Genomic DNA, 24,648 nt, shown 5'->3' on the forward strand with positions numbered 1-24,648 from the left:
TATCGGATTTGATTTCACAGAAAATAGCTATAGATCAGATGATTGAGGCAATATCTCAAACATGTTGATGATGCTTTTCTCAGAGAGGGATATTCCAAAGCATTCTTGAAAAGAAGGAAGAAAGACACACCAAGAAGAACATCATTCAAATAACAACTTTTAGTTAATATGGGCTAATTAACTTCAGATTGCAAAAAATTTGGAGATGAATACTGATATATAGCAAACATAATATCACCTGAACCCTTCACTGGTTTTTGTATCAATGAAGTGAATCATTAGATTTGTGCACCTCAAAACGGAGGATGCAGAAATGATGTGTAGCTTTTAAGAATGACATTTTATTCGAATAAAGGGGGAAAAAATATACACTTTGTCACACGCATCTCTTCTTTACAGTTGCAGAATTTGAGAGAAAAAAATTGAAGAAAAGATGATATGAAAACCTTTAACATCACTATAGATCAGACTAATCACGACCCACAAACATTCGTGGATCTGCTCAACAGCCAGCAGCTTTCAGGAATTTGTCGTATGGGCTTGCAGGTGGCAGCCTGAATGACTGCTCAGACTCACTCGACAGTGAATTGCTACGTCGAACGTGCTCCTTCTCATCCAAGCTTAACACTGCTTCCGGAAGATGTGGTGTCTGGTACAAGAGCACGAGGGATACAGAGACAATATTGTTGTCATTTAACTACTAAGCGACGAGCAAGCTAATCTGAAATATTTAGGTAAACTTACCTGGTGAGCATCCACCGAATCAACAAAATTCTCTTCAGGCACAACTCTCCAGTCTACTTGCTGATGCTTGAAGCTTTGGAGCACAGACATCTTCTGCTGTTTCCCGATCACGAGGGCTTCACATTGGCTTTTCATTTGGTCATAAGGTACTGGGATTGTCGAAGTTGGCAAACTAGCAACTTGTCGTGCTGTTTCAATAACCTGCAACAAGAATAGCCATCCTGACTGCTCGGAACTTGAAGAATAATCATAAGTATGTTTCAGAAGACAATGAGAATGGCATTTTCCAAGCTGTAAGTCACTATCAAGAGTTTCTCAGTCTCTTGGAACAAATAAGCAGAAGAAACTCTTGAGTCACTTGTGAATCTTAAGTAAACAAAAAAATAATCAGAACAGTTATCTGCAACAATAACCTTTTAGAATTATATTAAGCAAAAAGTTCATAATACTTGAGTGATAATATTTATTGAACTTTTAATGATATCCGAATGATGTTTTTATGCAAGCCCCATCATGTTAGAAACATGATCGATTTGCCATGTGTGATTTAGGTTCTAATTGGTATCAAGCATGTAATAAAAGACGAACAAGAGAAGAAACTAAAGTAAACTGAACTAGATGGACATTTTTCATGGCAGTCTTGATTCTTGAAGATTATGCATATTATGATCACGTGTCAGAACCTAGTCACTAATAGCATCACGGTTGATACAGCTAAACCTCATGTAGTTCTGCTAAAAGTTTACACAGAAAGCACATTGGCCTTAAAATCTTAGCTGACCTGATTGAGTCTGGGCAAATTATTGTTCATTATAATATGATTAATATATTGCTCATGCTAGATTTAGAAAGTTATACATACCGATTCAATCAATTGATTAACACTTAAGACATCAAAATTATTCATAGACTCCGACATCTTCCGATCCGATTGACTTCTGAATGCGTCTGACAAGTTGTCTCCATCCTCCAAAAATGTAGGAGTCATGACCTGTACAGAAAAGACCATCCAGAGATAAGATGCAAGAAAATAGTGCGACTTCTGATCGATAACTGAATCGGAGAAATGGTACCTCATCACATGATTGACATCCCTTTTGTGCAAGAGGTGAACACGGGTAAGGTGTCTCCATGAACAATGGTGCACCAAGTGGCAGAGTATCATCGGGTGAAAATTCTTGCAAGAGCTGCTCTCTTAAAGAAAGTAGTTTTTCCTGCAATTTCATTAAAAGAACTTTTATTTTCCTATCAATTTCATTGACTTAAAATGGAACACATTTGAAAGTAAAAGTTCAGTAAATAGGAATTTGTCAACAAGCTGATAGCATGTGCATATACATGGATTTACCTCAGGTAGCTTCTCAAATTTCTTCATTATGTGGGAAATGACAGATTGTTTTAGTTCCTCATCATCCTTTTCTAATTTCTCAAGGAACTCCATTGCAGCAACATCATCTTCCTCAGAGCCATAAACATTACTGGAAGATCCTAAATAGGTTGCTTGCAGCCAGCTATCTTCAATTAGATGAAGGTGTGGATCTACCTGTAACATGATTACACATTTGGATTCCAAACAGAGAAAGAGAACATAGTAAAAACCTACCAGATCCTATCCTGTAGAATATATACATATTTAGTGCATAAATGATACAAAATTACATACCATCCTACCCATCAATTTAATAGAAGTAACTACTTCTGGCAGATCACCGGCCTTCGCAGAAAATATAAGCATGGAGGATGCCAAGGTATACAAACATCTTCTACGAGAAGGCTGCAAAGAGTCTTCAATACTAGCGATAGGTTAGAACCACAAAAGATATGGCTTGTAGGCACTTTCACGATGTGGATATCAAAAGTCCTACCACATGGGGTACACAACATATACAAAGCATTTTTCTGCAGAAGAATGAAGAGATTCAAACATGACATGGAAAAAAAATGCTGCAGAATACTCAGCATCACGATAATCATGGGCATTCAATACACAGGAATTTCCTGATGTTGAATGCTCATTTGTGTGGCAAGCATATAATGTTAAATCAAGATGAAGAAAATGATTTGAACTCCTCTTAGACTAAGACTCCATCTTTCCTCAACAAACTGCACGTACTAGTTTTGTTTTCTAGATATAACTAGCATACTGTGCACAACAAGAACATAATACAACTAACACTTCTCTTTAAGACTTGCTGTACAATTTCCCAGATGTTTAAATTGTTTTCCAGTAAAAATCACCAGATATTCCATGCCATTGGCCGCAAAAATCAACGCTATGGTAATTGCAAGAACGAGAAGTTTGAGAAAAGAACAAAGCAGAAGTCAGTGTGTAAAAGTTAGATAAACAACTTAACTACCAGGTATATAACCAATGCTCATTCTGGTAGAAAGCTACAAAAAGGTTCATAGTTAATCTTATTAATATGCTCTAGCTATTGTTGGAAATGATAATGTTCTAAGGTACCATGTAAATCAAGAAACCGATATACATATGCTGCTTGTCTTGCTATGTCATGTCATGCCAAGCCGGTTCAAGAAAAGAACAATAAATATATTGATTAAAACTTTGTCCTAACTAAACTTACAAAATTATGTTAAAAGGCTTTCCCTTGCTAGAAACACTTAGTTACTATATACTATCTAAAGAGACGTGTATCATCTGAAACTTTATTCATATGACTTGATGATTCTTGCATCCCAACCACAATCCAGGGCATGACATGAGACTTCCATATCTGTTCAGCTTAAATGATAGTACAAGTCCAACTTGATTCACAAGCTGTTACTCCACTGATACCTACTCCAACAATAACCACTGTCTTTAGCCTTTGTGTAACTCAAAAACTAATTAGAAGTTATTTTCAAATGTATCATACATCACTTTCCTTCATATATTGATAATCATTTCCAGATTTATTTTGCATGTTCATCAGAATTTAAAACAACAAATTCCTTTTAGGTCCTTTCAATAGGAAAAAAATATGAAATTATCTAAAACATTTTATTGTTACTAAACCATCCTAGCTCTGTTCGTCACTCCCAACTTATCCATCTTTTCAACCTACAAAAGCAAACACCTTCAAGGATTTTTCCTTCACATGTGCATTATGAAGAAGCAATTTGTTTGCCAGCAATTGGGTTATCTGGAATTTTATCTGCAACAAATACCCCTTTAACAAACATTTGTTTACCTACAAACAGACTAAAAGCAGTAAGTACAAATGCAACTAAAGACCCAAAATCCTACAAATCCACTAGATACCAAATAGATTGGTGGATTATCAAAGAATGCTGCAAATGAATACAGATGTCACCAAACCACAAGTAAAAATAAAATATCAGAAACAATAAAAAGTTAAAAACATAGAATAGATATAAGAGGACATGAATATAGCCAAAAGAGAGCTTTCAGTATGAAATTTGCAAGTGGAATTCCAAAAACCAAAGAAAATTTCAGCTCTCTTGCTGTAAATTATAAGAATAGAACAAGATCTAATGACATTTCAAATCAATACAGCAAGAGAAAGGCATCTTACACAGATATGGTAAAGAGTCTGAGAGAACTAGAAACTACACTAGTGAAGAAGAGGAAAGAGAACCTTTAGACACTGTTACAAAACCGAAGTAATTGTCAGTAGTAAAGGCAAGGAGAAGAGAACAAATGGTGAAACCAAAGAAGCTCGATAAAGAAGAAAGGCACTATGGCAGTAGCAAGACATATAGCTGAACAATCCGTCATATTTATGAAAGGATTCAAATCCAAACTAAACTAACCTATGGGCTAAAACTTTTCATTCTTAGTTTAATTCATAGTCCTAGAAGAATCAATCCAAAATGTAACTATTTCTTTCAAAACCTGAGTCCTAATATCTTAATGACTTGCTCAAACCAAACCTAAATTAAATTGGAATAAATCTGCATAATACTTAACAAGTAGTAGGTTTCAACTATTCGGAATTGGCCACATGAATCCTTTCCCGTATAGATCCATTAAATAATTTTTTTTAAAAAAAAGTTGTATGCTGACCGCTAGTTACCTAAGCATTCTTCCTCCTTTATCTGAGCTTAGGACTGACTGCATGAGAGAATTTGACAGTTCATGCATCGAAGCCCACCTACTCAATAGCAAAGACGTTCAAATTTTGACCTACTTGACTTGCATGGTCTAGCAATGCAGCCATCAATAACAACATAATTGAGTCAATGTCACACACAATGATACAGTAATAATGCAAAGTTTGAGATGACACAAGTTAGCACATAATCAAGCATCTATTATCTCGTTGTAACAAGAATCCATTATAATGAACTGGCGTATACTTGTCGCCTGTGCCTTATCATGCCCTAGTTGCAAATCAAGTTATTTGTGCCCTGTACTTGACATTGTACTGACATTAACCTAGAAGCAAATGCCATAGTACATACCAACCAGGAAGGCAGCATAAGTATGAGCAATTAATGACCAAGAGCACTATAAAGCCACAAATTTATGTTGACTAAAAAAAAGGACTGCTACAATGTTAAATGCCTCTATGGTTCCAAATTCATTAAGGAATAAATACATTCCTATCTTGTATATAGTATTGGATGATATTTATAAGCATATATCCATCAACCCACATAAGATGAAATCCTGACTTCATCCTACCTTTGAAATCTTTATATGTTTAAATTTTGTACCCTGTCAATGATAAGGATGGGTGATCATGGTAACCACCAAAACTTATCCAGATATTCACTAAGTTTGAATATGTGGACACTTGATATGATTCCTGTGTCCACATATTTACACGAAGCAGCCAATATTTTCTCAATTTGAAGCAGCCAATATTTACATGATTCCTGATCAGAAGGATGACTCTTGACAAGACAGAAAATGTTCACATAATTTTTTTCCCAACAAAAATAAGTGAATCGACCATAAACATGTGAAAATGAGATTCACTAGTAATGAATAAGCTACAATTCCAACTACCATGAAAAATCTAATATGCACTGCATCACCAAAAGCATAGTGATCATACTGGAAACTAACAAGTAGCATAGTGATCAAGGAACTCACTTTCATGGTCTACAGCCATCCTCCTCAGAGAGAATGCTAACTGAAAACAACGGACCAGGGCCACATGGCTCGAGTTCTGACAAGAGTACATGGAAGTGTTAAGCAAATATGAAAAAAAAAAGTTTAATCGCTGGAAAACAAGGAGTAAGATGATAACAGTATAAATGTTCTTAGAACAGGAGTGTTGATAACTTGATATCACATACTAATTGGTTGAAAGATGTACCACAAAATTGATTTCATGTAGTATCCAACATCTGCAGTTTCCTCTTTTCCAAGTCATGACTCATTTGAAAATAAGTAATGAAATTTCAAAAGAATAATAACACAAATCAATGAAGTATAAAAGACAGTTGGTCAGTGCTTCAGCTTGTCAAACAATAAAAACCATTTATCTATAATGTTCAAAAACAAGGAATTGTCTTTTGGTGTGAACCAGGCATACCTCCACTAATGTAGGCATGCTATTAGGGGCAGAACAGCCTGTTCAGTCAAAAACTCAGTCATATCAGCTAAAACTCAGTTTCTGAGCATTTTGAAAACGTCCTGCCTTCCTCTTTTTCTATTTTTTTAGGTATTTTTGGAGTTATTTTTTTGGGCGTACCATCAATACGCCTCAGTACGTACCATATTGACCATTGGTCGATATACTAGTACGGATCGAAATTATAAACCTTGATTAAACATACTATAAAATTTGCAATTTTATTTGAGAATAATATTGAAAGGCAAGATATAGTGTCTAGTGCCAGAACTAATAAGTTGAAGATCTAATCTGATATAAAATAACAAGACTGCTAAAAAGCGAAAACATGAAAGATAAGTCGTTATTTATGAAAAATAACAAAAATATGGAAAGAAAAGTAGTGATCTTCTAATTTATTCTCCAACATAAAATGATGCAATACTAGTCTGAACTCTGAAGAAAAAAGGAGAATAACAAGAAAAAGAAGAAAGCAGAAATAACTTAGAGAAGAGAAAAGTATCAAGGCCTAACGAAACCTTCATTTATCAAAATAAATATTGTTAAATCAAGGTATGCAGTTTCGAATAATACCGTCCATACCGGACGGTACGTACCGGTCCGTCAGCTGACCGTTACACGGACCACCCGTTACCGGATAGAATATATATATATATATATATATATATACGAGGCGACGCGACGTTGTCTTATATATATATATATATATATATATATCGAGCGGTATACCGCTCGGTATACAGTATCGTACCGTACCGAACGAATGTCGAAATCCGGTACGGTACGATATTTCAATCATTTTGTTAAATTATCTTCATGGACCCTTGCATATAATATTTTTCGATCTAAGCCCAACTAATATGACCTTGTAAATTGTAATAATATGAGTATTCATGGAACAACATTTCCCTTCTTATGATTCTTGGAATTCCACAATATCCCATCTAAAAGGACAACTAAACTTTCAAACTAGTGCACCAATAACTAAATAACATAAAAGCAAGTCTATTATTCTAAATGCATGGACAATAACCACCACAAATCACATTCTACAAAAGTAAAAAAAAAAAAAGGTATGACTTTACCTGGAACTAGACAAGACATAGGACCTATAAACAACTTGTCCTTCATTAAATTACATAGGCATCAAGTGCTTACAGGAACTTAGAGATCACTGATATGTTTAAAAGATATTTAAGACAAGGATTAAAAAACCATTTGGAGTCTGTACTGATCGGTCATTTACCGGTCTGACCAAAAAATGGGACACAGATTGAGCAAAGCATCAAGTGCTTACAGGAACCTTAAGGTCAAGGAAGGATATAAGAGGTGGGGTTCTAAATACTGTCTGAACCTGTCCATATCTGGCAGTATTTAGTCTGACATTGAACCAGCACATGAACCAGCTAGTTTTGGGTGGTCCACTGTAGCTTAGGTTCTTCTTTCTATTTAGAGTTAAATTCCCTCTCTCTCTCTCTAAATGCCAGCCTCCCGGTCACCACCATCCGCAGCCACTGCCCAAGTATTGCTCTCCTTCTCTTGCTCCTCCACCTCTTCCCCTACGTTTCGGTACCATCATAAATTCTTAATTCGATATATGCTCATATTGTTGATAATTGCTAGGATGGCACACTATTTGATCAAAAACTAAGTTAGTTATGCTTGAAGGATACAGCTGTATCCTGGTGTAATGCCCCCATCTGCATATTGGACTGCTGACCTGAGTCTAAGTGCTCAGGTAGACAGATAGCAGAAATATGGACTATAAAAACAATGAAAGTGACAATGAATTCAGTCAAAATTAATAAATGCTGGGTCTAAGTACAACAATACAAGCTATGAGGTCCCCCAACTATCTGGGCTCAGTAGACATCTGAGAAGTATATACATGCAAAACTTTCCGAACAGCATAGTACAATTTGCCCCAAACAGATGTTATTCAAATTGTTTAGACATGGTAAAAGAAATCATCGAATATTATTCATCAGTCATAAGAAACTTGTCCAAGAGAAACTCACCTTGGCTCGAGAAAATAATAAAGCTAGACTGTAAGTGTGTGCCAGTGCCTCATAATTTGAAGGAGTATTTTCTGGTGATGTTGCCTGGACCCATATTGATGAGAGCAGAAGACCCACTTGGTGGCTACTCAATCGCATAAAGATCAACTCCTATGTAAGAGAGCAATATATCACAGAAATCATATTGAAGTAAGAATAACCATCAAATAACAAATGAGATAGTAAAATGTCATTATTAGTCCCTATAAGTGCCCTACTTCTTCTCCAGATCTGCTGATGGCTTTTCCATCATTCACTGCAGATAGGTGAGAAAACACAGTGCTCTGACTCTCACTCTGAGGTGGGGGAACTAAATTTTGCTTAAAGCTTGCATTAGACTTTTGTGATCTGTTCTCCATCCTGTTTCTCATTGCATCACCTAATTCCTTTGTATTATCTAGGGATCCATTCCCAAAGGAACTCTTGTGTGTGAACTTCTCCATTATGATTCCTGAAGGAGCAAAACCTGAGAGAGCTACCAGAAGTGTTCCTTCTGGATCATATCCATTAAAAGCAAGTGGAATAATTGGAATTGACCAAGGACAAACAATTGTGGGCACAAGAATAGCAGAAAAGATGCGATGGGAGCCGACTCTTGTTTCATGATCAGGGTGTGTCATTGCTAAGAGCAGCTGGTGAAATAGAGCTTCTGGAAAAGCCTGTATTATAAATGCAAAAGTGATAAACTTGAAACAGAAATAGCAACATTTTTTTCTCTATATAACATTGGAAATTACAAAGAGCAAAAATAAGATGTTACCTTCTTTTGATATGACAAGTTACGGATTGAAGAAACTAGCTGAGCAGTGCGATAAACAGAAGAAATTGTTGCCCTTGCTACAGTAGCAGCAGTAGGAATATTTTCCAGCAGGACAGCCATGATGCCAATAATAGGTCCAACATCCCCAACCTGTTAATCAAGTACCAGTGCATCAAGAATGCGAGAAAAGCCCGAAGCCCAATGGCTGCCAATGATTAAATCTTAAAGAGCAACCAAAATATCTTATGTTGAGAAATCTAGTTCAAAATTCATCTATGAATTTGGAAGATGAAAGAACCTTATTTGCTAATTGTACGAGACACTCTTCCAAGGAAAAATGAAGGACAGAGTTCCACTTTTCAACATCAAGATCACCCTGATTTGATACTTCCATTGAACATTGCAAGCATTTGCGCAAATGCCTCATCAATTCGCTTATAGAAGTCATAATAGACAGTGAGCATTGGAACTTAGCCTGCTGCGTAAGATGCCTAGCCACATTAATAATATTGACCTGCGTGATAAGTTGCTTGCTTATACTCTTATGATCTATGTGCTTGATTAAGGTAGATATCAGCAGATCACTATTTTGTCCTGAAAAAAGATGGGCCATATTAGATTCTTGGAAGACTTAGGTAATTGCTAAATTAGAAAAAGCCTCACAAACAAAGAAGAATACCAACAGCACAGCTCACCTGTATTCTCCATTAGAAGCTGAATTTCAGATAACACAGAACAAGCAATTCCTTTCTCAGGAGACCAATATTTCCCACTATCAAGTTTACGGAAAAGAGGCTCCAAAACACGCCTTACAGTAGTCGCTTCTTTGGCAGGTTTAGCCATGTTCTGCAAGCAAACTTTGGACCAGTATGTAGGACTTTTTGAGGAGTCCCTGCTTACAAATGAAGATGTAAGAATTAAGAAGAAGAAAGTGGGCATGTTCCATAAAGAGAATCAAATCAACACAAGTTCTCACACTGTGGCATCAAATTCAATAGTTGTGATCTGATGTACTGAGAGAACCTTCTTCCAGGAGTCTTGGAAAGACGAGACATTATCTTCTGCCCTGACAACTTCTTCCACCCAATGATTCTGATGTTCATTGCACTCAAAATCTTGCTTACTGTTTCCTAAGCCTATTTGATGAGCCTCATAATTATCCAATATCACTGACACAATCTGTTTATAATAAAAAACAGAAAATAAAAACCAACAAACAGAGAAAATTAAGCATTTCTGGTAGGATAATTAGCAAAAACATAGCAAGCAAAAATGTACAACCAAATGTCTATAATCCAATCACTTGTTTGGAACATCTTAATCACAAGGCATAAAATGCCAAGGCCAAAATGTTATTAGCAAACCCATCAAGTCATATATATATTAATCTAAACATTGCCCATCTCACCATGTATGGCTACTAGGGTGTTACAATCTTACCTAATTCTGTCAAGGTAGTCCAAAATCCAACTATAGGGTTCACTCCTTAAAAAAGGTTGAAAATCTTTCCATATTGATGCATATGTGGTAACCATCTAGGTGTATCACAGTCCAGATGAAGAGACTGACAGAGTTATTATGACACCAAACACAAACAAACAAAACATTCTACTAATACAATAATTTGTATAAAATATGTTTGTAACATGTGGCATAAAATGCTTAAACCCAAAAACTATCATTAGGAAGAAATCAAGCAATATATATCACTAAAAAACTAGGCAGTTTCTTAGCACAGAAGAATATTACAAAATACATGTCAAAGTTGGAGAGGCAAGCAATAGCTTCACTTGTGGAACATGTTGTCATAATTAGCATGGGCAACCAATGTTTCATGTGTGACTTAAAACAGCTAGCAGTTAATGGCTTTAAAAGAAATGTGTCGCATTGGCTCTATTTCTTAATGCTGAGATATGCACTGCATATGAAGTCCTTTTCCATCTCTAAGGTACTACAGTTTCTTCAACCATCATGTATTAAATATTATGAAATGACTGATGAAAATGATGATTCCAAATTTTCATTTTAGACATATGATCTTCAAACTTGTAAGGAAAATAGTTCATAAATCTTTATCATAGACTGAAAAGTTACACATTGAAAAAAAATTCAGTTGACATGTTAGGTTAACCATATGAATTGGTGGTGTGAAACCATAGATATCAGGATAGCCCTACCCCTTCAGAGCCATGTTACGGCTTTTGCATACCAATTCATAACACTGTTATATATTAGAACAAAATGATACATATTTCAGATTGTCAAAGTTGGGGATCCACTATAGTAAAAGCAAACTCTTGACAAACAAAATCCATATAGATATTCCTACTGCAGAATCTTCTAAGCTAAATACAAAAGAACACTGAACAATAGAAATTGTCAATAAATTAATAGCTTTCAGGTCTTACCAGCTGTCAATAAATACCAAAAGACTATACAACATCAAAAGCAACCCAAATAATTGATTTAATATGTACCATGGCTCAAAATAAGAAACCAAACATTTTCCCCTCATGTACTATAAACCAATTTTGAAGAGTGTCAGGTACCTTGTCTATAAAACACATGGAAACACTCCAAGTTCTGACTTACCATGAGCTCAGTGGCATATCCAGTCCTCACACTCCCAATCTTACCACAACCCAAAACATTACACATTTTAGATAACTGTGCAAAACATTATACCACTCATGCCAAATTATACTGGTTTGTGTAAATGGGGAAGGGTGTTTTCTCCTATGAGTGGACCAACGATACTCCTAGCTAATGGTTCAAATGATCTTGGTTTCTACCTTGTTGCAAGAGAAGATGTATCGGCTATCTAAAATCATGCCATTGGTAATGATTCTTCTATGGTGCTGCAAGTTCATCAGGTTATATGACAATCCTTCTCGTTCTGACTTTGTTTATCTTCAATGACTGAGGTATGAAGAGACAATGGTATTCTTTGACAAGTATTATTCCATAAATGCCAGAAGATCTGGGCAACTACAATTGTTTATGATAGCCAATCATTTAGATACCAAGATTCCTATGTACTGACTTTTTTTGGCACAGACGTCTGCCAACACCTTTTTAGTGTAACACAGCTTTACTTTATGCCAGCTGACACATCCCTATGCCAGTTGGATAGGCCAAAAATATTAGCCTAGCTCAGATGCCAACCTCTCCAGCACAGATAGGTATAAAGCCTATTGATACCTGTCCACTGTAATACATTTCCACCATGCCAACATGTGTCAATTGGCATAGCGCTCCTTGTCAGCCAGCCCAAAAACTAGTATAAAAAGGGAAAAGAGAGGCCCAAAAGCTTTTCAATACCTCTCCACTGTCAAGCACATGGATTACTTGAATCATTAGTCCAGAAAAAACAACTCTGTTTCTTGAGAATAGTGAGAGGCAAGGTTTGCAATTTCATCTACTGGTACTGTACCAGCCAAAGCTCGGATATGTACAATATCAGTCCATACCAATGGACCGAATGTTATGTTGATACAAACTAGGTTTTGAAAAGAATATAAAAAAGCTAAAAACAAAAGAACCCTCGGTACGGAGCATGTACACCCTATACAAGGCAGTACGGGATGGTATATGGCTTCTACTTCCTAGTACAAGTCTGATACCATGCATACTGCCTGGTTTACACTCATCCATGTACTGGTAACCTATCATACAAGTAAATACCGCCTGTACCAAACCATTCCGGGTGGTATTGCAAATGTTGGTCAGAAGTTTAAATTTTGATTGACAAAAGTAACGTGCAAGAAAATAGTTCCTCAAACTGCTCATTCCATAATCAATTGCCTGAAAGATGAACAAGCATTTTGTATCTACTACACACTTAGCTAATAGAAGCATTTCATGCAATGTTGCAATGGAGAATGTTCCTGAAATGTAGGACCATAGACATACACCAGGCAACAAATGCACATATGAATATCTAAATTGGTAAAAGCTGAAAATGAAATTACCTTTTAGATACAAGTATTGTAGTATTGTAAAGTTGGACATAGTAATATTAATCTGGACTTCAACATTGAGGCCACAACACAAGAAATATAGAAAAGAGAACTTACATCATCAAAGTTCATTGAGATATGCGAGTATTCACCCATGAAAAGCACCTGCATGTGAAAAGACAAAACTGATGCAAGTATCTTGAGGAAGAGAGATTATTGGATGTAATTAGGATTCTTTAGTTACTGAAAATTTAATGCACTGCGGTAAAAATGAGTAACAACAGTGCAACTTTTCCCACTACATGGTTTTGGAACCTAGATTTTCATTGAGGAATCTGGACTGTAGTTATTGAAGACCAACTTCATGTTTCTTAATCTGAACTTTATTAACTATATGCCCAGGTAAACTACAGCATCTATGATAAAAAACTACCAGCAGCATCATATAATGGTAACACACATTGTTCCACATTGTCAATCTTTCTAAGACAAATCTTAATACAATGAATCATGGATTTACGAGGAGACAGTAGATTCAAACAACTTAATAAATTTTATAGTGATCTTGTACCAAATTGATAGTGGAATATACTACTGTAGGTGTAACAATTAAATCAACCACTGATATGCACTCTGTAGAACCGATATGCAAACATTGTACCATTGATGCAAGAGCTTGCAGCCCTGCTGAACGCAGACGGAGTCCCCTGTCATCTTCCCCTATTTCTTGACCAAGTTGGCAAAGCTTTGGTATGAAACCCTCTACATTGAACATGTATGTGCTGTCCACCTATCATAAAAGCATACCACAAAGGGGCAATTAGGTGCATCTCGTGAATTAAATTTTATTGCACAGAAAACTAAGAAACTTATGGAATGGAGAATTATTATTTCTTAAATTATTTCCGGAAGCAGTAGAACCAAACTTTTGTGCCAGTAACCTTTAATGAATAAAGCATACATGCTGAGATATTTGAACATGTTTCAAGGACAGACCCAACCAGGAGCTTCAAGAAGTCTCACCAGACATAATAGACGATAACGGAATGAACAAGATGTTCTTCGAGGTAACTGAGGCTGTTTAAACCAAGCAAAGACATATAACACACCAGTCCAGATAGTGAACGAACGTGGTTCATGTAGTCGACATGGGCAATTGGCATACCACCCTACCAACAAAGGAAGCTGGCAGGAGAAAATGAAGAAAAGAAAGGAACAGTGTATGATAGGAAGAAGCAGAAAATGAGAAAAAACATAGTAATCTTAAGTGGCTTTCATCGTCATCTGAGAGGGAAGGAAGTCAACCAAATAGAGAATTGTCACAATTTCTTAATAAGGGATTTCAGCCTTAGGAAACAGGTGGAAGACAGTCTTTTAGAAGAGCAAGCTCTTGCAGTACTACTATCCATAGGAAGGATGGAAACCCAAGAGCATCATTTCATGGTAACTAGTCAGTTCAAATTGTCCCGTGGAAGCCCAAGAGCAATATTTTGTGGTCACTAGCCAGTTCAAAGATTAAGTGGTGAGATGTTTATATTATCGATATTTTTCAAATAATTTAGAATAAGAGATAAAAAAGACCTCCTGAAACCAATGAGTAATCTGGCAAGCTATCTCCCATTGCACTTTACATTAAGTAATCTGAATTTGAGAATCATATTTCAATTACAACATTTCCTGCTTGCATTTATAACAATCACATGAAACCAATGATCTGCTGATTGAATAAACATTTGTCCCTTGCAAAATGCCTTCCATCCATTTTATGTTATATTCAATTTGTTTTGCTGATCTTTTGAATTTTGATCAAGGATTACACCTGCCGATCAGCACATCAGCATATTTATCATGACAGTATGTATTGGTACCCAGCATGTCATCCATACCAGAGGTGCCAACACATAGGCTATTTTTTGGCTTGTACATGCCAACACTGGGGCATGCTGACCAGCACAAAACAGAATTTTATTATGCTAGAAAAACATATCAAGATGCCCTTGAACCATGAAAGAACATATAATAACAATGTTAAGAATGCATTTACTGTGATGTTCTCACTGAAGTAAGGTTTCTTAAAATATCATAGGACAGTTCCTTCACTTAGATGTAAATGTCAAAATGTGGAGAAATGGAAGACCATACAGAACACCAAATAAGTTACCTGATTGTTAAGGAAGTCAACAAGCGTCAGACAACCGAGAATGCGCATATCATCTTGCTGTGTTTGATCAAGTAGAGTTCGCACAATGCTCAACAAGCTTGTAGCATACAATGGCCTACGTGCAATCGAGTGAAAGTGAGAGATTTAAAAGATTGACTGAAGCCAAATATCAGATACGCACCTCAACCTAAAATCTAGGAACACTTAGAATTCATATGAATAAATTAAGCAAAATACTCTACAAACTACCAGAGAGTTTGTGCATGATAGACGAATTTAGAACTTGAAAATTAAATGCATAGAAAAAATATCATACATTCAACTCACATAAAATTATCAAGTTGATGATAAAAACATAATCAACTTACATAAAATTATCAAGATCTCTTAGTAATAATTGTTTTTTGAACTTTCTCATACTACTGTCAACTCACTCTTAAAGTCATTTCTGTCTTTAAATTCCCCAAGAATGCCCTTTGTTCTGATCCTAACCTTATTAGCCATTACAATCCACATAATCTTAATGTTATGTCCATCTAAGTTCCAACCCTTCTCCTTTTCCATTCTATACTTGAAAAATCTTACATTATTGCCCTTAAAAATCCACCATCTAATCCTAGTAAAATTTTCTATTAACTTTTTCCTCTTTCATATTCTACAACAAATTTCTAATACCATCAATCTACGTTGAATCATCATAATCAACAAGCTTTCACCAAGTATAACTTTATGATCCTTACACATACTTGGTATACCTTTCTAATGAAGAAATCTACCTTAAAGGTACTCCTAATGAGATATTTTATTTTTTGTTCTTATTTGAAGTTGAGGTGTTATTTCCTCTGCAACATACTACAAAAAATAGTTCTAGTGAAGTGTTAAATATACCTTTCAGATAGTGTGGAAATGTAAATAGAACTTGTTTCATATACTACATCATTGTCCTTATGCAAAAGTCTTATACTATGTAATATCAGCTAAGAATATCTAAGGACTCTCAAATGCACTTTTATATTGGTTTCTTAAAAACGTGAAGAGAAAGAAATAATAGCCTAAGAGGAGGTTTAGAAGAGAAATTAAGGAACTTTTACCCATGCCAATGTCATCAAATGTTTCTCTCCATCAAGAGTCAAGAAATCTGTCATGAATTACTTTCTTTTTTGATGATTTGCAAATCTTCAACTTAGAGAGAGAACGATTTAAAAATTTTCTGATTTGAAAATTTTCTCCTTTCTGTTTTCCTTCTGTTATTCTGTGTACTTCTTTCACTAACTTAATGATATAAGTCAGCAGTTTTTCACCTTTGACTCAAAAAGCACATACCAAGTAGAGCTAGTAACACATTTAGATTCAACAAGCAAGTCACGTAATGGACAACTAGAAAAGAATGAAATAAAATGAACAAAATTCCAGTAAATTGCAAATGCAGAATTACGAAGCTTTAAGCAAAGATTATTGTAAAACAAATTATGCATTTTACTTCCACATTCTAAGAGAAGCATAATAAACTTACATTTGCTCCTTACATGAGGCTAACAATTTCCTATAAATGCATGGCACAACTTTTGCTGAATTGAATTGTCCATTGCGCAGTTCTTTGTAACACCGTTGCTCCAAGTAATTTGTAATCTGTAGACAAAATAATTAGAGTTACCATGAATAATTTTAAGGCTTTTATATCAAGGATAAATAAGTAAAGGCAAATCCTAGATAAACTTGTCATCAATATCTAACCAACATCAAAAGCAACTTCATGTACCATCATGTGTTCAAGATCGATTTATAACTTGAGAAAGTACAAATAACTCTTGACAGGTCACCCAGGAGTGAACAGAACTAAATCTTAACTGTTGAAACTTAACAGAAAACAGATCCATTTGTAAAGACAAATACAATGGTCTAGTTCAAAAACATGGTCCATTCTATTTGTGTTACATATAATGGTTCATTTCCTGATTAACAAATTCACACCCAACAAAAATGACCTGTAGTCTCAGCAAGTGCCAAAATCTGTCCCAAATATGACCAATGAATGTGCAGATGCTTATTTCAATGATATTATTGCCATTGTTTGGAAGATAGCTACTCACTGATACTAAATATGCATGTCACTAACATTACACATATCATAATCCTGTAGAGATCAAAACGTACATGAATGTGAACAGAGTAGGAACGTTAGAGTTTAGTGTATAACATTCCTTCAATATACTATGCATCAACCATTTGTCTATGGCCTGTGAATGTGCTGATGCCTACTTGACTGCTATTTTTACCATCTTTGAACTGTAGCGATATGGTGAAGGTGTGTGTCATCCACATAACTCACATCTACAATAGAGTTCAAAAGAAAACATGAATTTGCACAAGGAGTGACATTGGCCACCACAATAAATTTGCTCAAAATGCCAACCAATAGGTTCTAAGCTTCTAGATGAGAGTAGATAAGCAGATGGTATAATATGAAAGAGATTCCTGTTAAACCATTGTGCTAGCAATTATTCCTTTTTTATTTGCAAATACTTACATCGACATTATTGTATCCTGAAGTTTGAAATTCAGATAACAGGTAGATGGTAACACTTTTGTGACATTACAACAAACTATTTTTTTCTAGGGCATCCATTTATGCCATGTATGCTAAGCACCAAAAAAAAGTCAGCACATAAAGGTTTTAGAACTTAAGTTTTAAGGGACCATTTTCTAGTTTGATTTTTCATGATGCAGACACTTAGGTTCAGTCAATAGCAACATAGTTCGACTGCTGTGCCCCCAACTTCAAACATTATCAGCATTAAGAATGAAACATCTTATAATTCAACAAGTTAATTTAATGCAACATGCAAAGGAACTACAATGAAGATGGGATGCACCTTTGGGATGCGCATTGGATTTTTTGAAGCATATTCACAAAGCTTGCCTATCATTCTGTCATTTGGTTGTCCATCCTGCAATTTCACATACAAAATTCTATCAACAAACAAAAATCCTCATAGGCAAGCAAAAACAGTGGCCATCTCTCCTGCCTAAAAAAAGGATGGGTATTTATGCAAATAAAAAGTATTATTCTAAGCAAAAGAGAAGAAATTGTTTTCTTCTGGTGTTGATGTAGAAACAGATTAGGTGATACATAAAGATTGCAACCTTCATCTATAAAAACAACCTCCTTTAAATTTTGGATCGGCTTAACTCTTCTAGTTTCGATCCTAGTTAGAGCCTCCCAACCCAACCCTAGACACTCTAAGATCCTCTTTCAAAACCTGCTTCCATTTCGTGCCAAGAGATAGATAAATGGACACATCCCAAAAGCTTTAATTGCATCATCTATCAAAAAAAGATACAATATAACAAAAGTTCTATGTGAGGTTATTGTTGAACAAGAATCAAGGATACACAATAGTTGTATTTTCTCTTTTTTGGATGAAGATAAAATCAAATGTCCAAGAAAATCAGACTGTATCACCAAACATCCGGCTAAAACATATTTACATTATTGATAAGGTTGTATATTGAATCTCTCCAGACTTGCAAGGACAGGTGCCTCATGTAATGGGCTGCCAGATAATTCCTTAACAGTTTATCCAACTGGCACCATTGATCATACAAGTGAAGATGCTAAAGCTTCTCAAAATAAGGATGGCTTTGCCTGTCAGTGTATGGCTAGTAGATGCAAGGAGATGCCACAATGCAAAAATTAGGGTTGATGCACTAGAAAGCAGTTCAGAGCAGGATGCCATGTGTCATGATCTGAAAAAGTTAGTAGTTTCATACTTGTTATAATAAATCCTCACTGTAGTTAATTGTGATACAGAACGAAGTTGTGCTTGGTAGGCCAGTTTGGCAATCAGCAAAAAGTTTGTAAGCACAAAAGACATTGTGTGCATGTTCAAACCAAGTCTTCTAGAGGAATTTGACCATTTGGTTCAAGAATGAATTTGCTTCTGGCAAGTTTTATTTGCTGATTCAATTTCCCACATACTCTCTCTTTTATGACTTCACCAGCAATTTTGAAGGACCTCATAGCTGAGAAGTAGGATAACTAAATCTAAGCATCCAGAATAAATATTTGACAGAAAATGAGGCACATCCACCACAGTTTCCAATCCAACATCAAAAGCCACGAAGAAAAGAACTATACAAGTTTCAAGATTCCGAGGAAACTCACCGGAGAGCGAGGAAAGACGTCGGTGAGGAGTTTCTTGTAGCGTTTTACGGGTTGTCGTGACCGTGCCCGCAACGATGGGCAGAAGCAACAGAGGTTGCCGCATGCAGGCAGCACGCGCCTCGACATAACCCCCATTTTCTCCCTCCGGACAAAAACCGCAGACTTGTATCAAGAAATGGAACAAATAAGCAAATGGAAATTTCTGTCAGACAAGGGCTCCTCGATCCAACTTTCGGATTTCCCCAAGACCTCCAAGAATCTGAGAGCCCCGATAAGCTATACAGCACTGGAACTAGAACTAGACGAGATGATCCACAAACAAATGAGGAAGAAATCGTCGACGCACAACAAAATAGCCGATCCTTATTAGATCAAACCCAGTTTCCCTAATAATCGGGATCAGCCTGCGACACAAACATCGATTCCTCAATCCGAGATATAGCGGAAGAACCCCAAGAAATTAAAAGAAAGAACAAAAAAAACGCAACTTCTTCGATGGATTCTCCCAAAAATCCAATTTTTTCGCGAATTACGATCGAGAAATCAATCGAATCGAGATCAGAACGAGAGATTGAATAGAAATAACCTCGATTCACAGCCTCCAGGAACGGGGCAGAGGCTGGAGATCCCTCCTAAACAACGCTTCTCTTATGTTTCCTCGTCAATGTGGAGGTATTATTTGCAACATCTACATGAGTTTGTCTGTCTGCAATAAAAAATGGGTGAAAAACGGTTGGAAAGTAATTAAATTGGAAGTTTCAGACAAATGCAATGATGTCAAATGACTAATAAAGGCAAAGAAAATATTTTTGACAGAGATGACAAAGATTAGTCCAATCCCAAAACTGCCAAAAAAATTTGGCTTATTTCTTTATTTGTTATTTTATTTTCTTGTAAAATAATAAAAATATTTGACCAAATAAATATTTTCTAATTAATTTTTATAGAAAAAAAAAATCTCTCCCACTCCATAAGGGGCCTTCAACCATTTATCAATGATTTTAAATTTGATATTTTATATGATAAATTTTTTATGTATAAAAAATTATTTTATGGGTAGAATATGAGATTATGTACTAAAAGTTGAAATTTTGAAACTTTATATGGTAAATTATTTCTTACTTAAAATATTGATCTTGTGGGTATATTAAATATATTTATTAAAGATTAAGGGCTTATATTTAATTCTTACTTAAAACAAAGAATTAAAACATTAGTCAGAAATTAAATCTTTATTTATCAGAAATTATATACATAAAACATTAGTTAATGATGAAAAATCTCATCCCATAAACATTAATTTCAAAAAAATCTTTATTTATCAGAAATTAAATCATTAAATTTTTATTTATCAGAAATTATATACACAAAATATTAGTTAAAGATGAAAATCCTCATCCCATAAACATTAATTTCAAAAAAATCTGTATTTATAAGAAATTAAATCATTAAATCTTTATTTATCAGAAATTATATACATAAAATATTAGTTAAAGATGAAAATTCTCATCCCATAAACATTAATTTCAAAAAATCTTTATTTATCAGAAATTATATACATAAAATATTAGTTAAAGATGAAAAATCTCATCCCATAAACATTAATTTCAAAAAATTTATTTCAGAATGTTGCATATCCTTAATCCACAAAAGGTCAAAAACTTTCCTACAACTTTGCATGACACAATTGAAGATTTGTACCCTTTTTTGTTGTGTGTGTGTTCCAACTTCTGGGTGGGTAGGTCAATAAATAGAGATTCTTGGTGTCATGACACTTTGGGACAGTGGAGTGTACAGACAGGTTCTGAACCTGAAAGCATGTGTTCTGTCAGCCAAAAATCACTGGCATTGAGGACATACATTTCTGCCATGCTTAATAAGTTCTTGTACCTCCTTGTTTCTCCATGATCACATGTTTTATTCTAAATAGTGATTAGGAGTGCTAAAAGAACACATGCTAAAGGAAGAGCTTTGAGAAAGAAAGATTATGTATGTCCTTTGAAACCATGTGAAGTTCCATGCAAGTTATAATGCACACTCCAAAAAGACAAAGATAGATGATTAGATCCAAATATGAAACTAAACTTTTGTTTGAGATTCAATCCAGTGATAAGTTCATGTCATTGTGATGTGAATTCCACCCACCATCATATCTAATGTTAGGTCTACCATGTGTAGGGAGGGACCTTTGTGTTTGCTGGCTTTGTCACCTAATTATAAGACTAAGAAGACATGGAGTAGTAGGTGAGTTATGAGGAGCTGCCTATTTGTCTGTCATTTTAAGATTTTAATGTTTGCTCTTTGTAAGAGGAAAATGCCATGGGTCATGCTGAAAAGCTGAGATTGTTGTTTACAAATTAGGAGCTCTATGTTTGCTTGTCAATCACAACTTGATATCCCATTCTTATCAAGTAATTGGAGTTTTAGGCAGCGTTACTAATTTAACTGGTCTAAAACTTTTCTTTTTTACAATGATAAGACCACTTAGACATTTTGGTTGAGGTAAAATTATCGAAAAATAAATCTCTAATGTCACCACCCGTCATAATACGATAACTAGCTCATTAATGATCGATCCGATGAGATAAACCATTAATATTAATATAATAATAATATATCGATTGATGAGTGGTTAATAACCTAACCGATACCACAATGTTACATGAGCGATATATGGTTAGCATGCAAAAGGCACGACTAACATCTGACGGCTAACAATAGGGCATCATGTAAATAATATGTGATCGACGTGTCGATTGCCCATGGTCACATCAATGGTATGTAGCTGATGTCATGTGTCCTCGGATTGGGTTATGTCTTGAATTTGATATACTTCGATGTCGCATGCCCCCAAACTAGGTCGGACTAGCTAAGACATATCTCAAATTCGATGCACTCTAACACCGTATGCCCCTAGACTAAGTCAAGATAGTCAAGACATACCTCATAGTCCAACAAACTTTGAAGTCATTATCTTGATTCAATCTAGAATAAGGTGTGATCATTCCCCATAATCATCAATCATCTCGGAGATAATGGTTCCCAGAGTCTCCTATAAAAGAACTCCCCGGGCGTGTTTCCCATACATGAATATTTTTTCCAAACTCAATACTAATTTGATCGTCGGAGGGATATTTATCGAGAACACCATCAACTTAGTTTTGTAAGTTTGGTGCATTTTAATTATAATTTACGACACGGAGAAACCTCGATTGGTTATGAAATTGATTCCAGTTTGGATTTAAAAAAATATAAATTAAAAAAGACGACATGGCAGGAGCTGGTGGTAGAGAGGTGGAGGTCAGCAAATAGTGTGCTTGCAGGCCCCACGCTGACGTGGTGCCTTGACCTCCTCGATGGCTTGGTCGACATTTGATCAAAGATCCATCTCTGCAAGAACAAAAGAGTCAGAATAGAACCAGTGAGCAAAGCTGATAGGATGGAGTTTAATTTCAAGTACCGAGATTGAGCCCTGCTTCCACCAATCACCTTTCGCTCATTTGTAGGATGGTGGTGATCTCGAACAAAGTGTCATTCAGTTGGTGACGCTGCTCTCGTTCTGATCTACTCAGCCTCGGTATAGTATTCTGAAACTTGCTTCATCGATCATCCCCTCCATGAAGAAATAAATAAATCACACGATAATAACTAAGTAGATATCTGTGCCATAAGATGCCAGTAAGTTTGAATCTTTAAGAATAAGGAGAAAGTGAACGATGACCATTCATATATTAAAAAAAAAATGTTGAATACAACTATTTTTATGAGCTGAAAAATAGAGATTAACTAAAGAATAGTTATTATTAATGGTTGAAAGAGTGGGATGAGAATAATAGTTATTCTTACACCTTCTCTCATAGAGTTTCCTCCATGGCTAGTGGCCTGGACCCCTATCACTGGGGGCCGTGGTGCATCCTCGCCATCCACGAAGCGACGCTGGCTCTCGCCTCCTCGTACGTTCTCCAGCATGCCGGGTAGCTCCCGCCGGCGCTCTCACGCACTGGCCTCGGCGCATCAGCTCCCCGCACGCCCAACACAATGATGATTGCGTCGACGAAGATGGTGATGACGAGCAAGACTGTACCAGCCATCGTAGAGACGAGTTAAGAGAACCGAAAAAATATTGTTGAAATCTTAATGAACATGATCCAAACCCATATGAACATGGTTATTCGAAGAGTCTCCGATGTAAAAACGCCAATTTTCCTAAGTATCACCCGTATGAAGATCGAGGTCGGGAGAGTTTTTCTAACACGATCTCTTTGATACCAAAGTAAACTAAGATATACAAGTATGAACGTGAATAATCAAAAGAAGTATTCTTCCTTCTGTATTAAATACGAGCTTTAAAAGGTCACAAGGAAGCTTACAATTATCTTTCTTATCATAAAGGACAAGAAAACACTTATTATTATCTTTATGGATATAAAGGGTAAGAAGGAAGTTTACGATGGCCTTTTTTATCATAAAGGGCAAGAAGGAGGCTTGTGATTACCTGCTTTATATCTTCGTCCACGTGGACAGATGAATAGAGGGGTAACTTTCGTCTTCTCCTCCCTCTCTAGACATCACGTGACGATGACATGTTAGATGATAATGTATCCCCTATCATATGCCCTCCTCTCGAAAGATGTGCTTCGAGACTCTTGTAAGAGAGGCTCGTAGTGCGACGTTTAGTTCATCTTATATGAAATGTTTGGGATCTCTTCTCGTTGATCAATTTTTCCTGACTCATATCCCTCAGCACATTTTTCCCTATGTTTTTATTATGGTGGATTTATTCTCATACGGGTCAAACTTTTTCGACTCATGTTTCGGGCGTATTATTCTCTATGCCTCTATCGTGATGGATTTTTCCTCACGCATATCAGGTTTTTTCAACTTATACGATTTGGGCGTATTTTGCCTTGTGTCTCTATTGTGATATATTTCTTCTCACATGGGTTGAATTTTCTCAATTTATGTGCCTCGGACACATTTGGCCTTGTACCTCTGTCATAGTTGATTTCATTTTTGAATTTTCTTTTTATTCATGTACCTTGGGCACATTTTGTATTGTGCATCTGTTAAGAGGGATTTCTCTTCACGTGCCCAATCAAGACATGTCCTATATTCACGGTACCTTGATACAGACTTAGTCCAAGAACCATCACTTCCAAAAACCACCAATAATCTCGAAGGTAACGGTTCTCAAAGCCTTCTTCTATAAAAGGTTCCCCGGGTGCATTCTCCACACACATTGAAATTTTTCTTAAG

At 35.8% G+C, this 24,648-nt stretch overlaps 1 protein-coding gene across 2 annotated transcripts; it reads right to left on the reverse strand.

Moving 5' to 3' along the window:
• Window positions 1-220: 220 nt before the first annotated feature.
• Window positions 221-20,126, reverse strand: LOC135633683 (protein SEMI-ROLLED LEAF 2-like). 2 transcript variants are annotated; one of them, XM_065143449.1, is made up of 20 exons: window positions 19,979-20,126; window positions 19,393-19,796; window positions 18,101-18,175; window positions 16,741-16,856; window positions 15,228-15,342; window positions 13,728-13,856; window positions 13,184-13,231; window positions 10,084-10,286; window positions 9,803-9,999; window positions 9,406-9,701; window positions 9,108-9,257; window positions 8,566-9,006; window positions 8,309-8,458; window positions 5,807-5,882; window positions 2,408-2,529; window positions 2,093-2,287; window positions 1,818-1,958; window positions 1,607-1,735; window positions 745-945; window positions 221-649 (listed from the first exon to the last, which is right to left on the reverse strand). In XM_065143449.1, the coding sequence occupies exons 2-20, from the start codon at window positions 19,525-19,527 to the stop codon at window positions 503-505; spliced, it is 3,066 nt and encodes a 1,021-aa protein (XP_064999521.1). In that variant the 5' UTR covers window positions 19,528-19,796; window positions 19,979-20,126; the 3' UTR covers window positions 221-502. The 2 variants fall into 2 exon arrangements, with proteins under 2 accessions (XP_064999521.1, XP_064999522.1); XM_065143450.1 differs by having other exon boundaries at window positions 19,393-19,554; window positions 19,979-20,105.
• Window positions 20,127-24,648: the final 4,522 nt, after the last annotated feature.

The sequence above is a fragment of the Musa acuminata genome, chromosome BXJ3-3, assembly GCF_036884655.1.
Source record: "Musa acuminata AAA Group cultivar baxijiao chromosome BXJ3-3, Cavendish_Baxijiao_AAA, whole genome shotgun sequence".
Taxonomy (NCBI): Eukaryota; Viridiplantae; Streptophyta; class Magnoliopsida; order Zingiberales; family Musaceae; genus Musa; species Musa acuminata.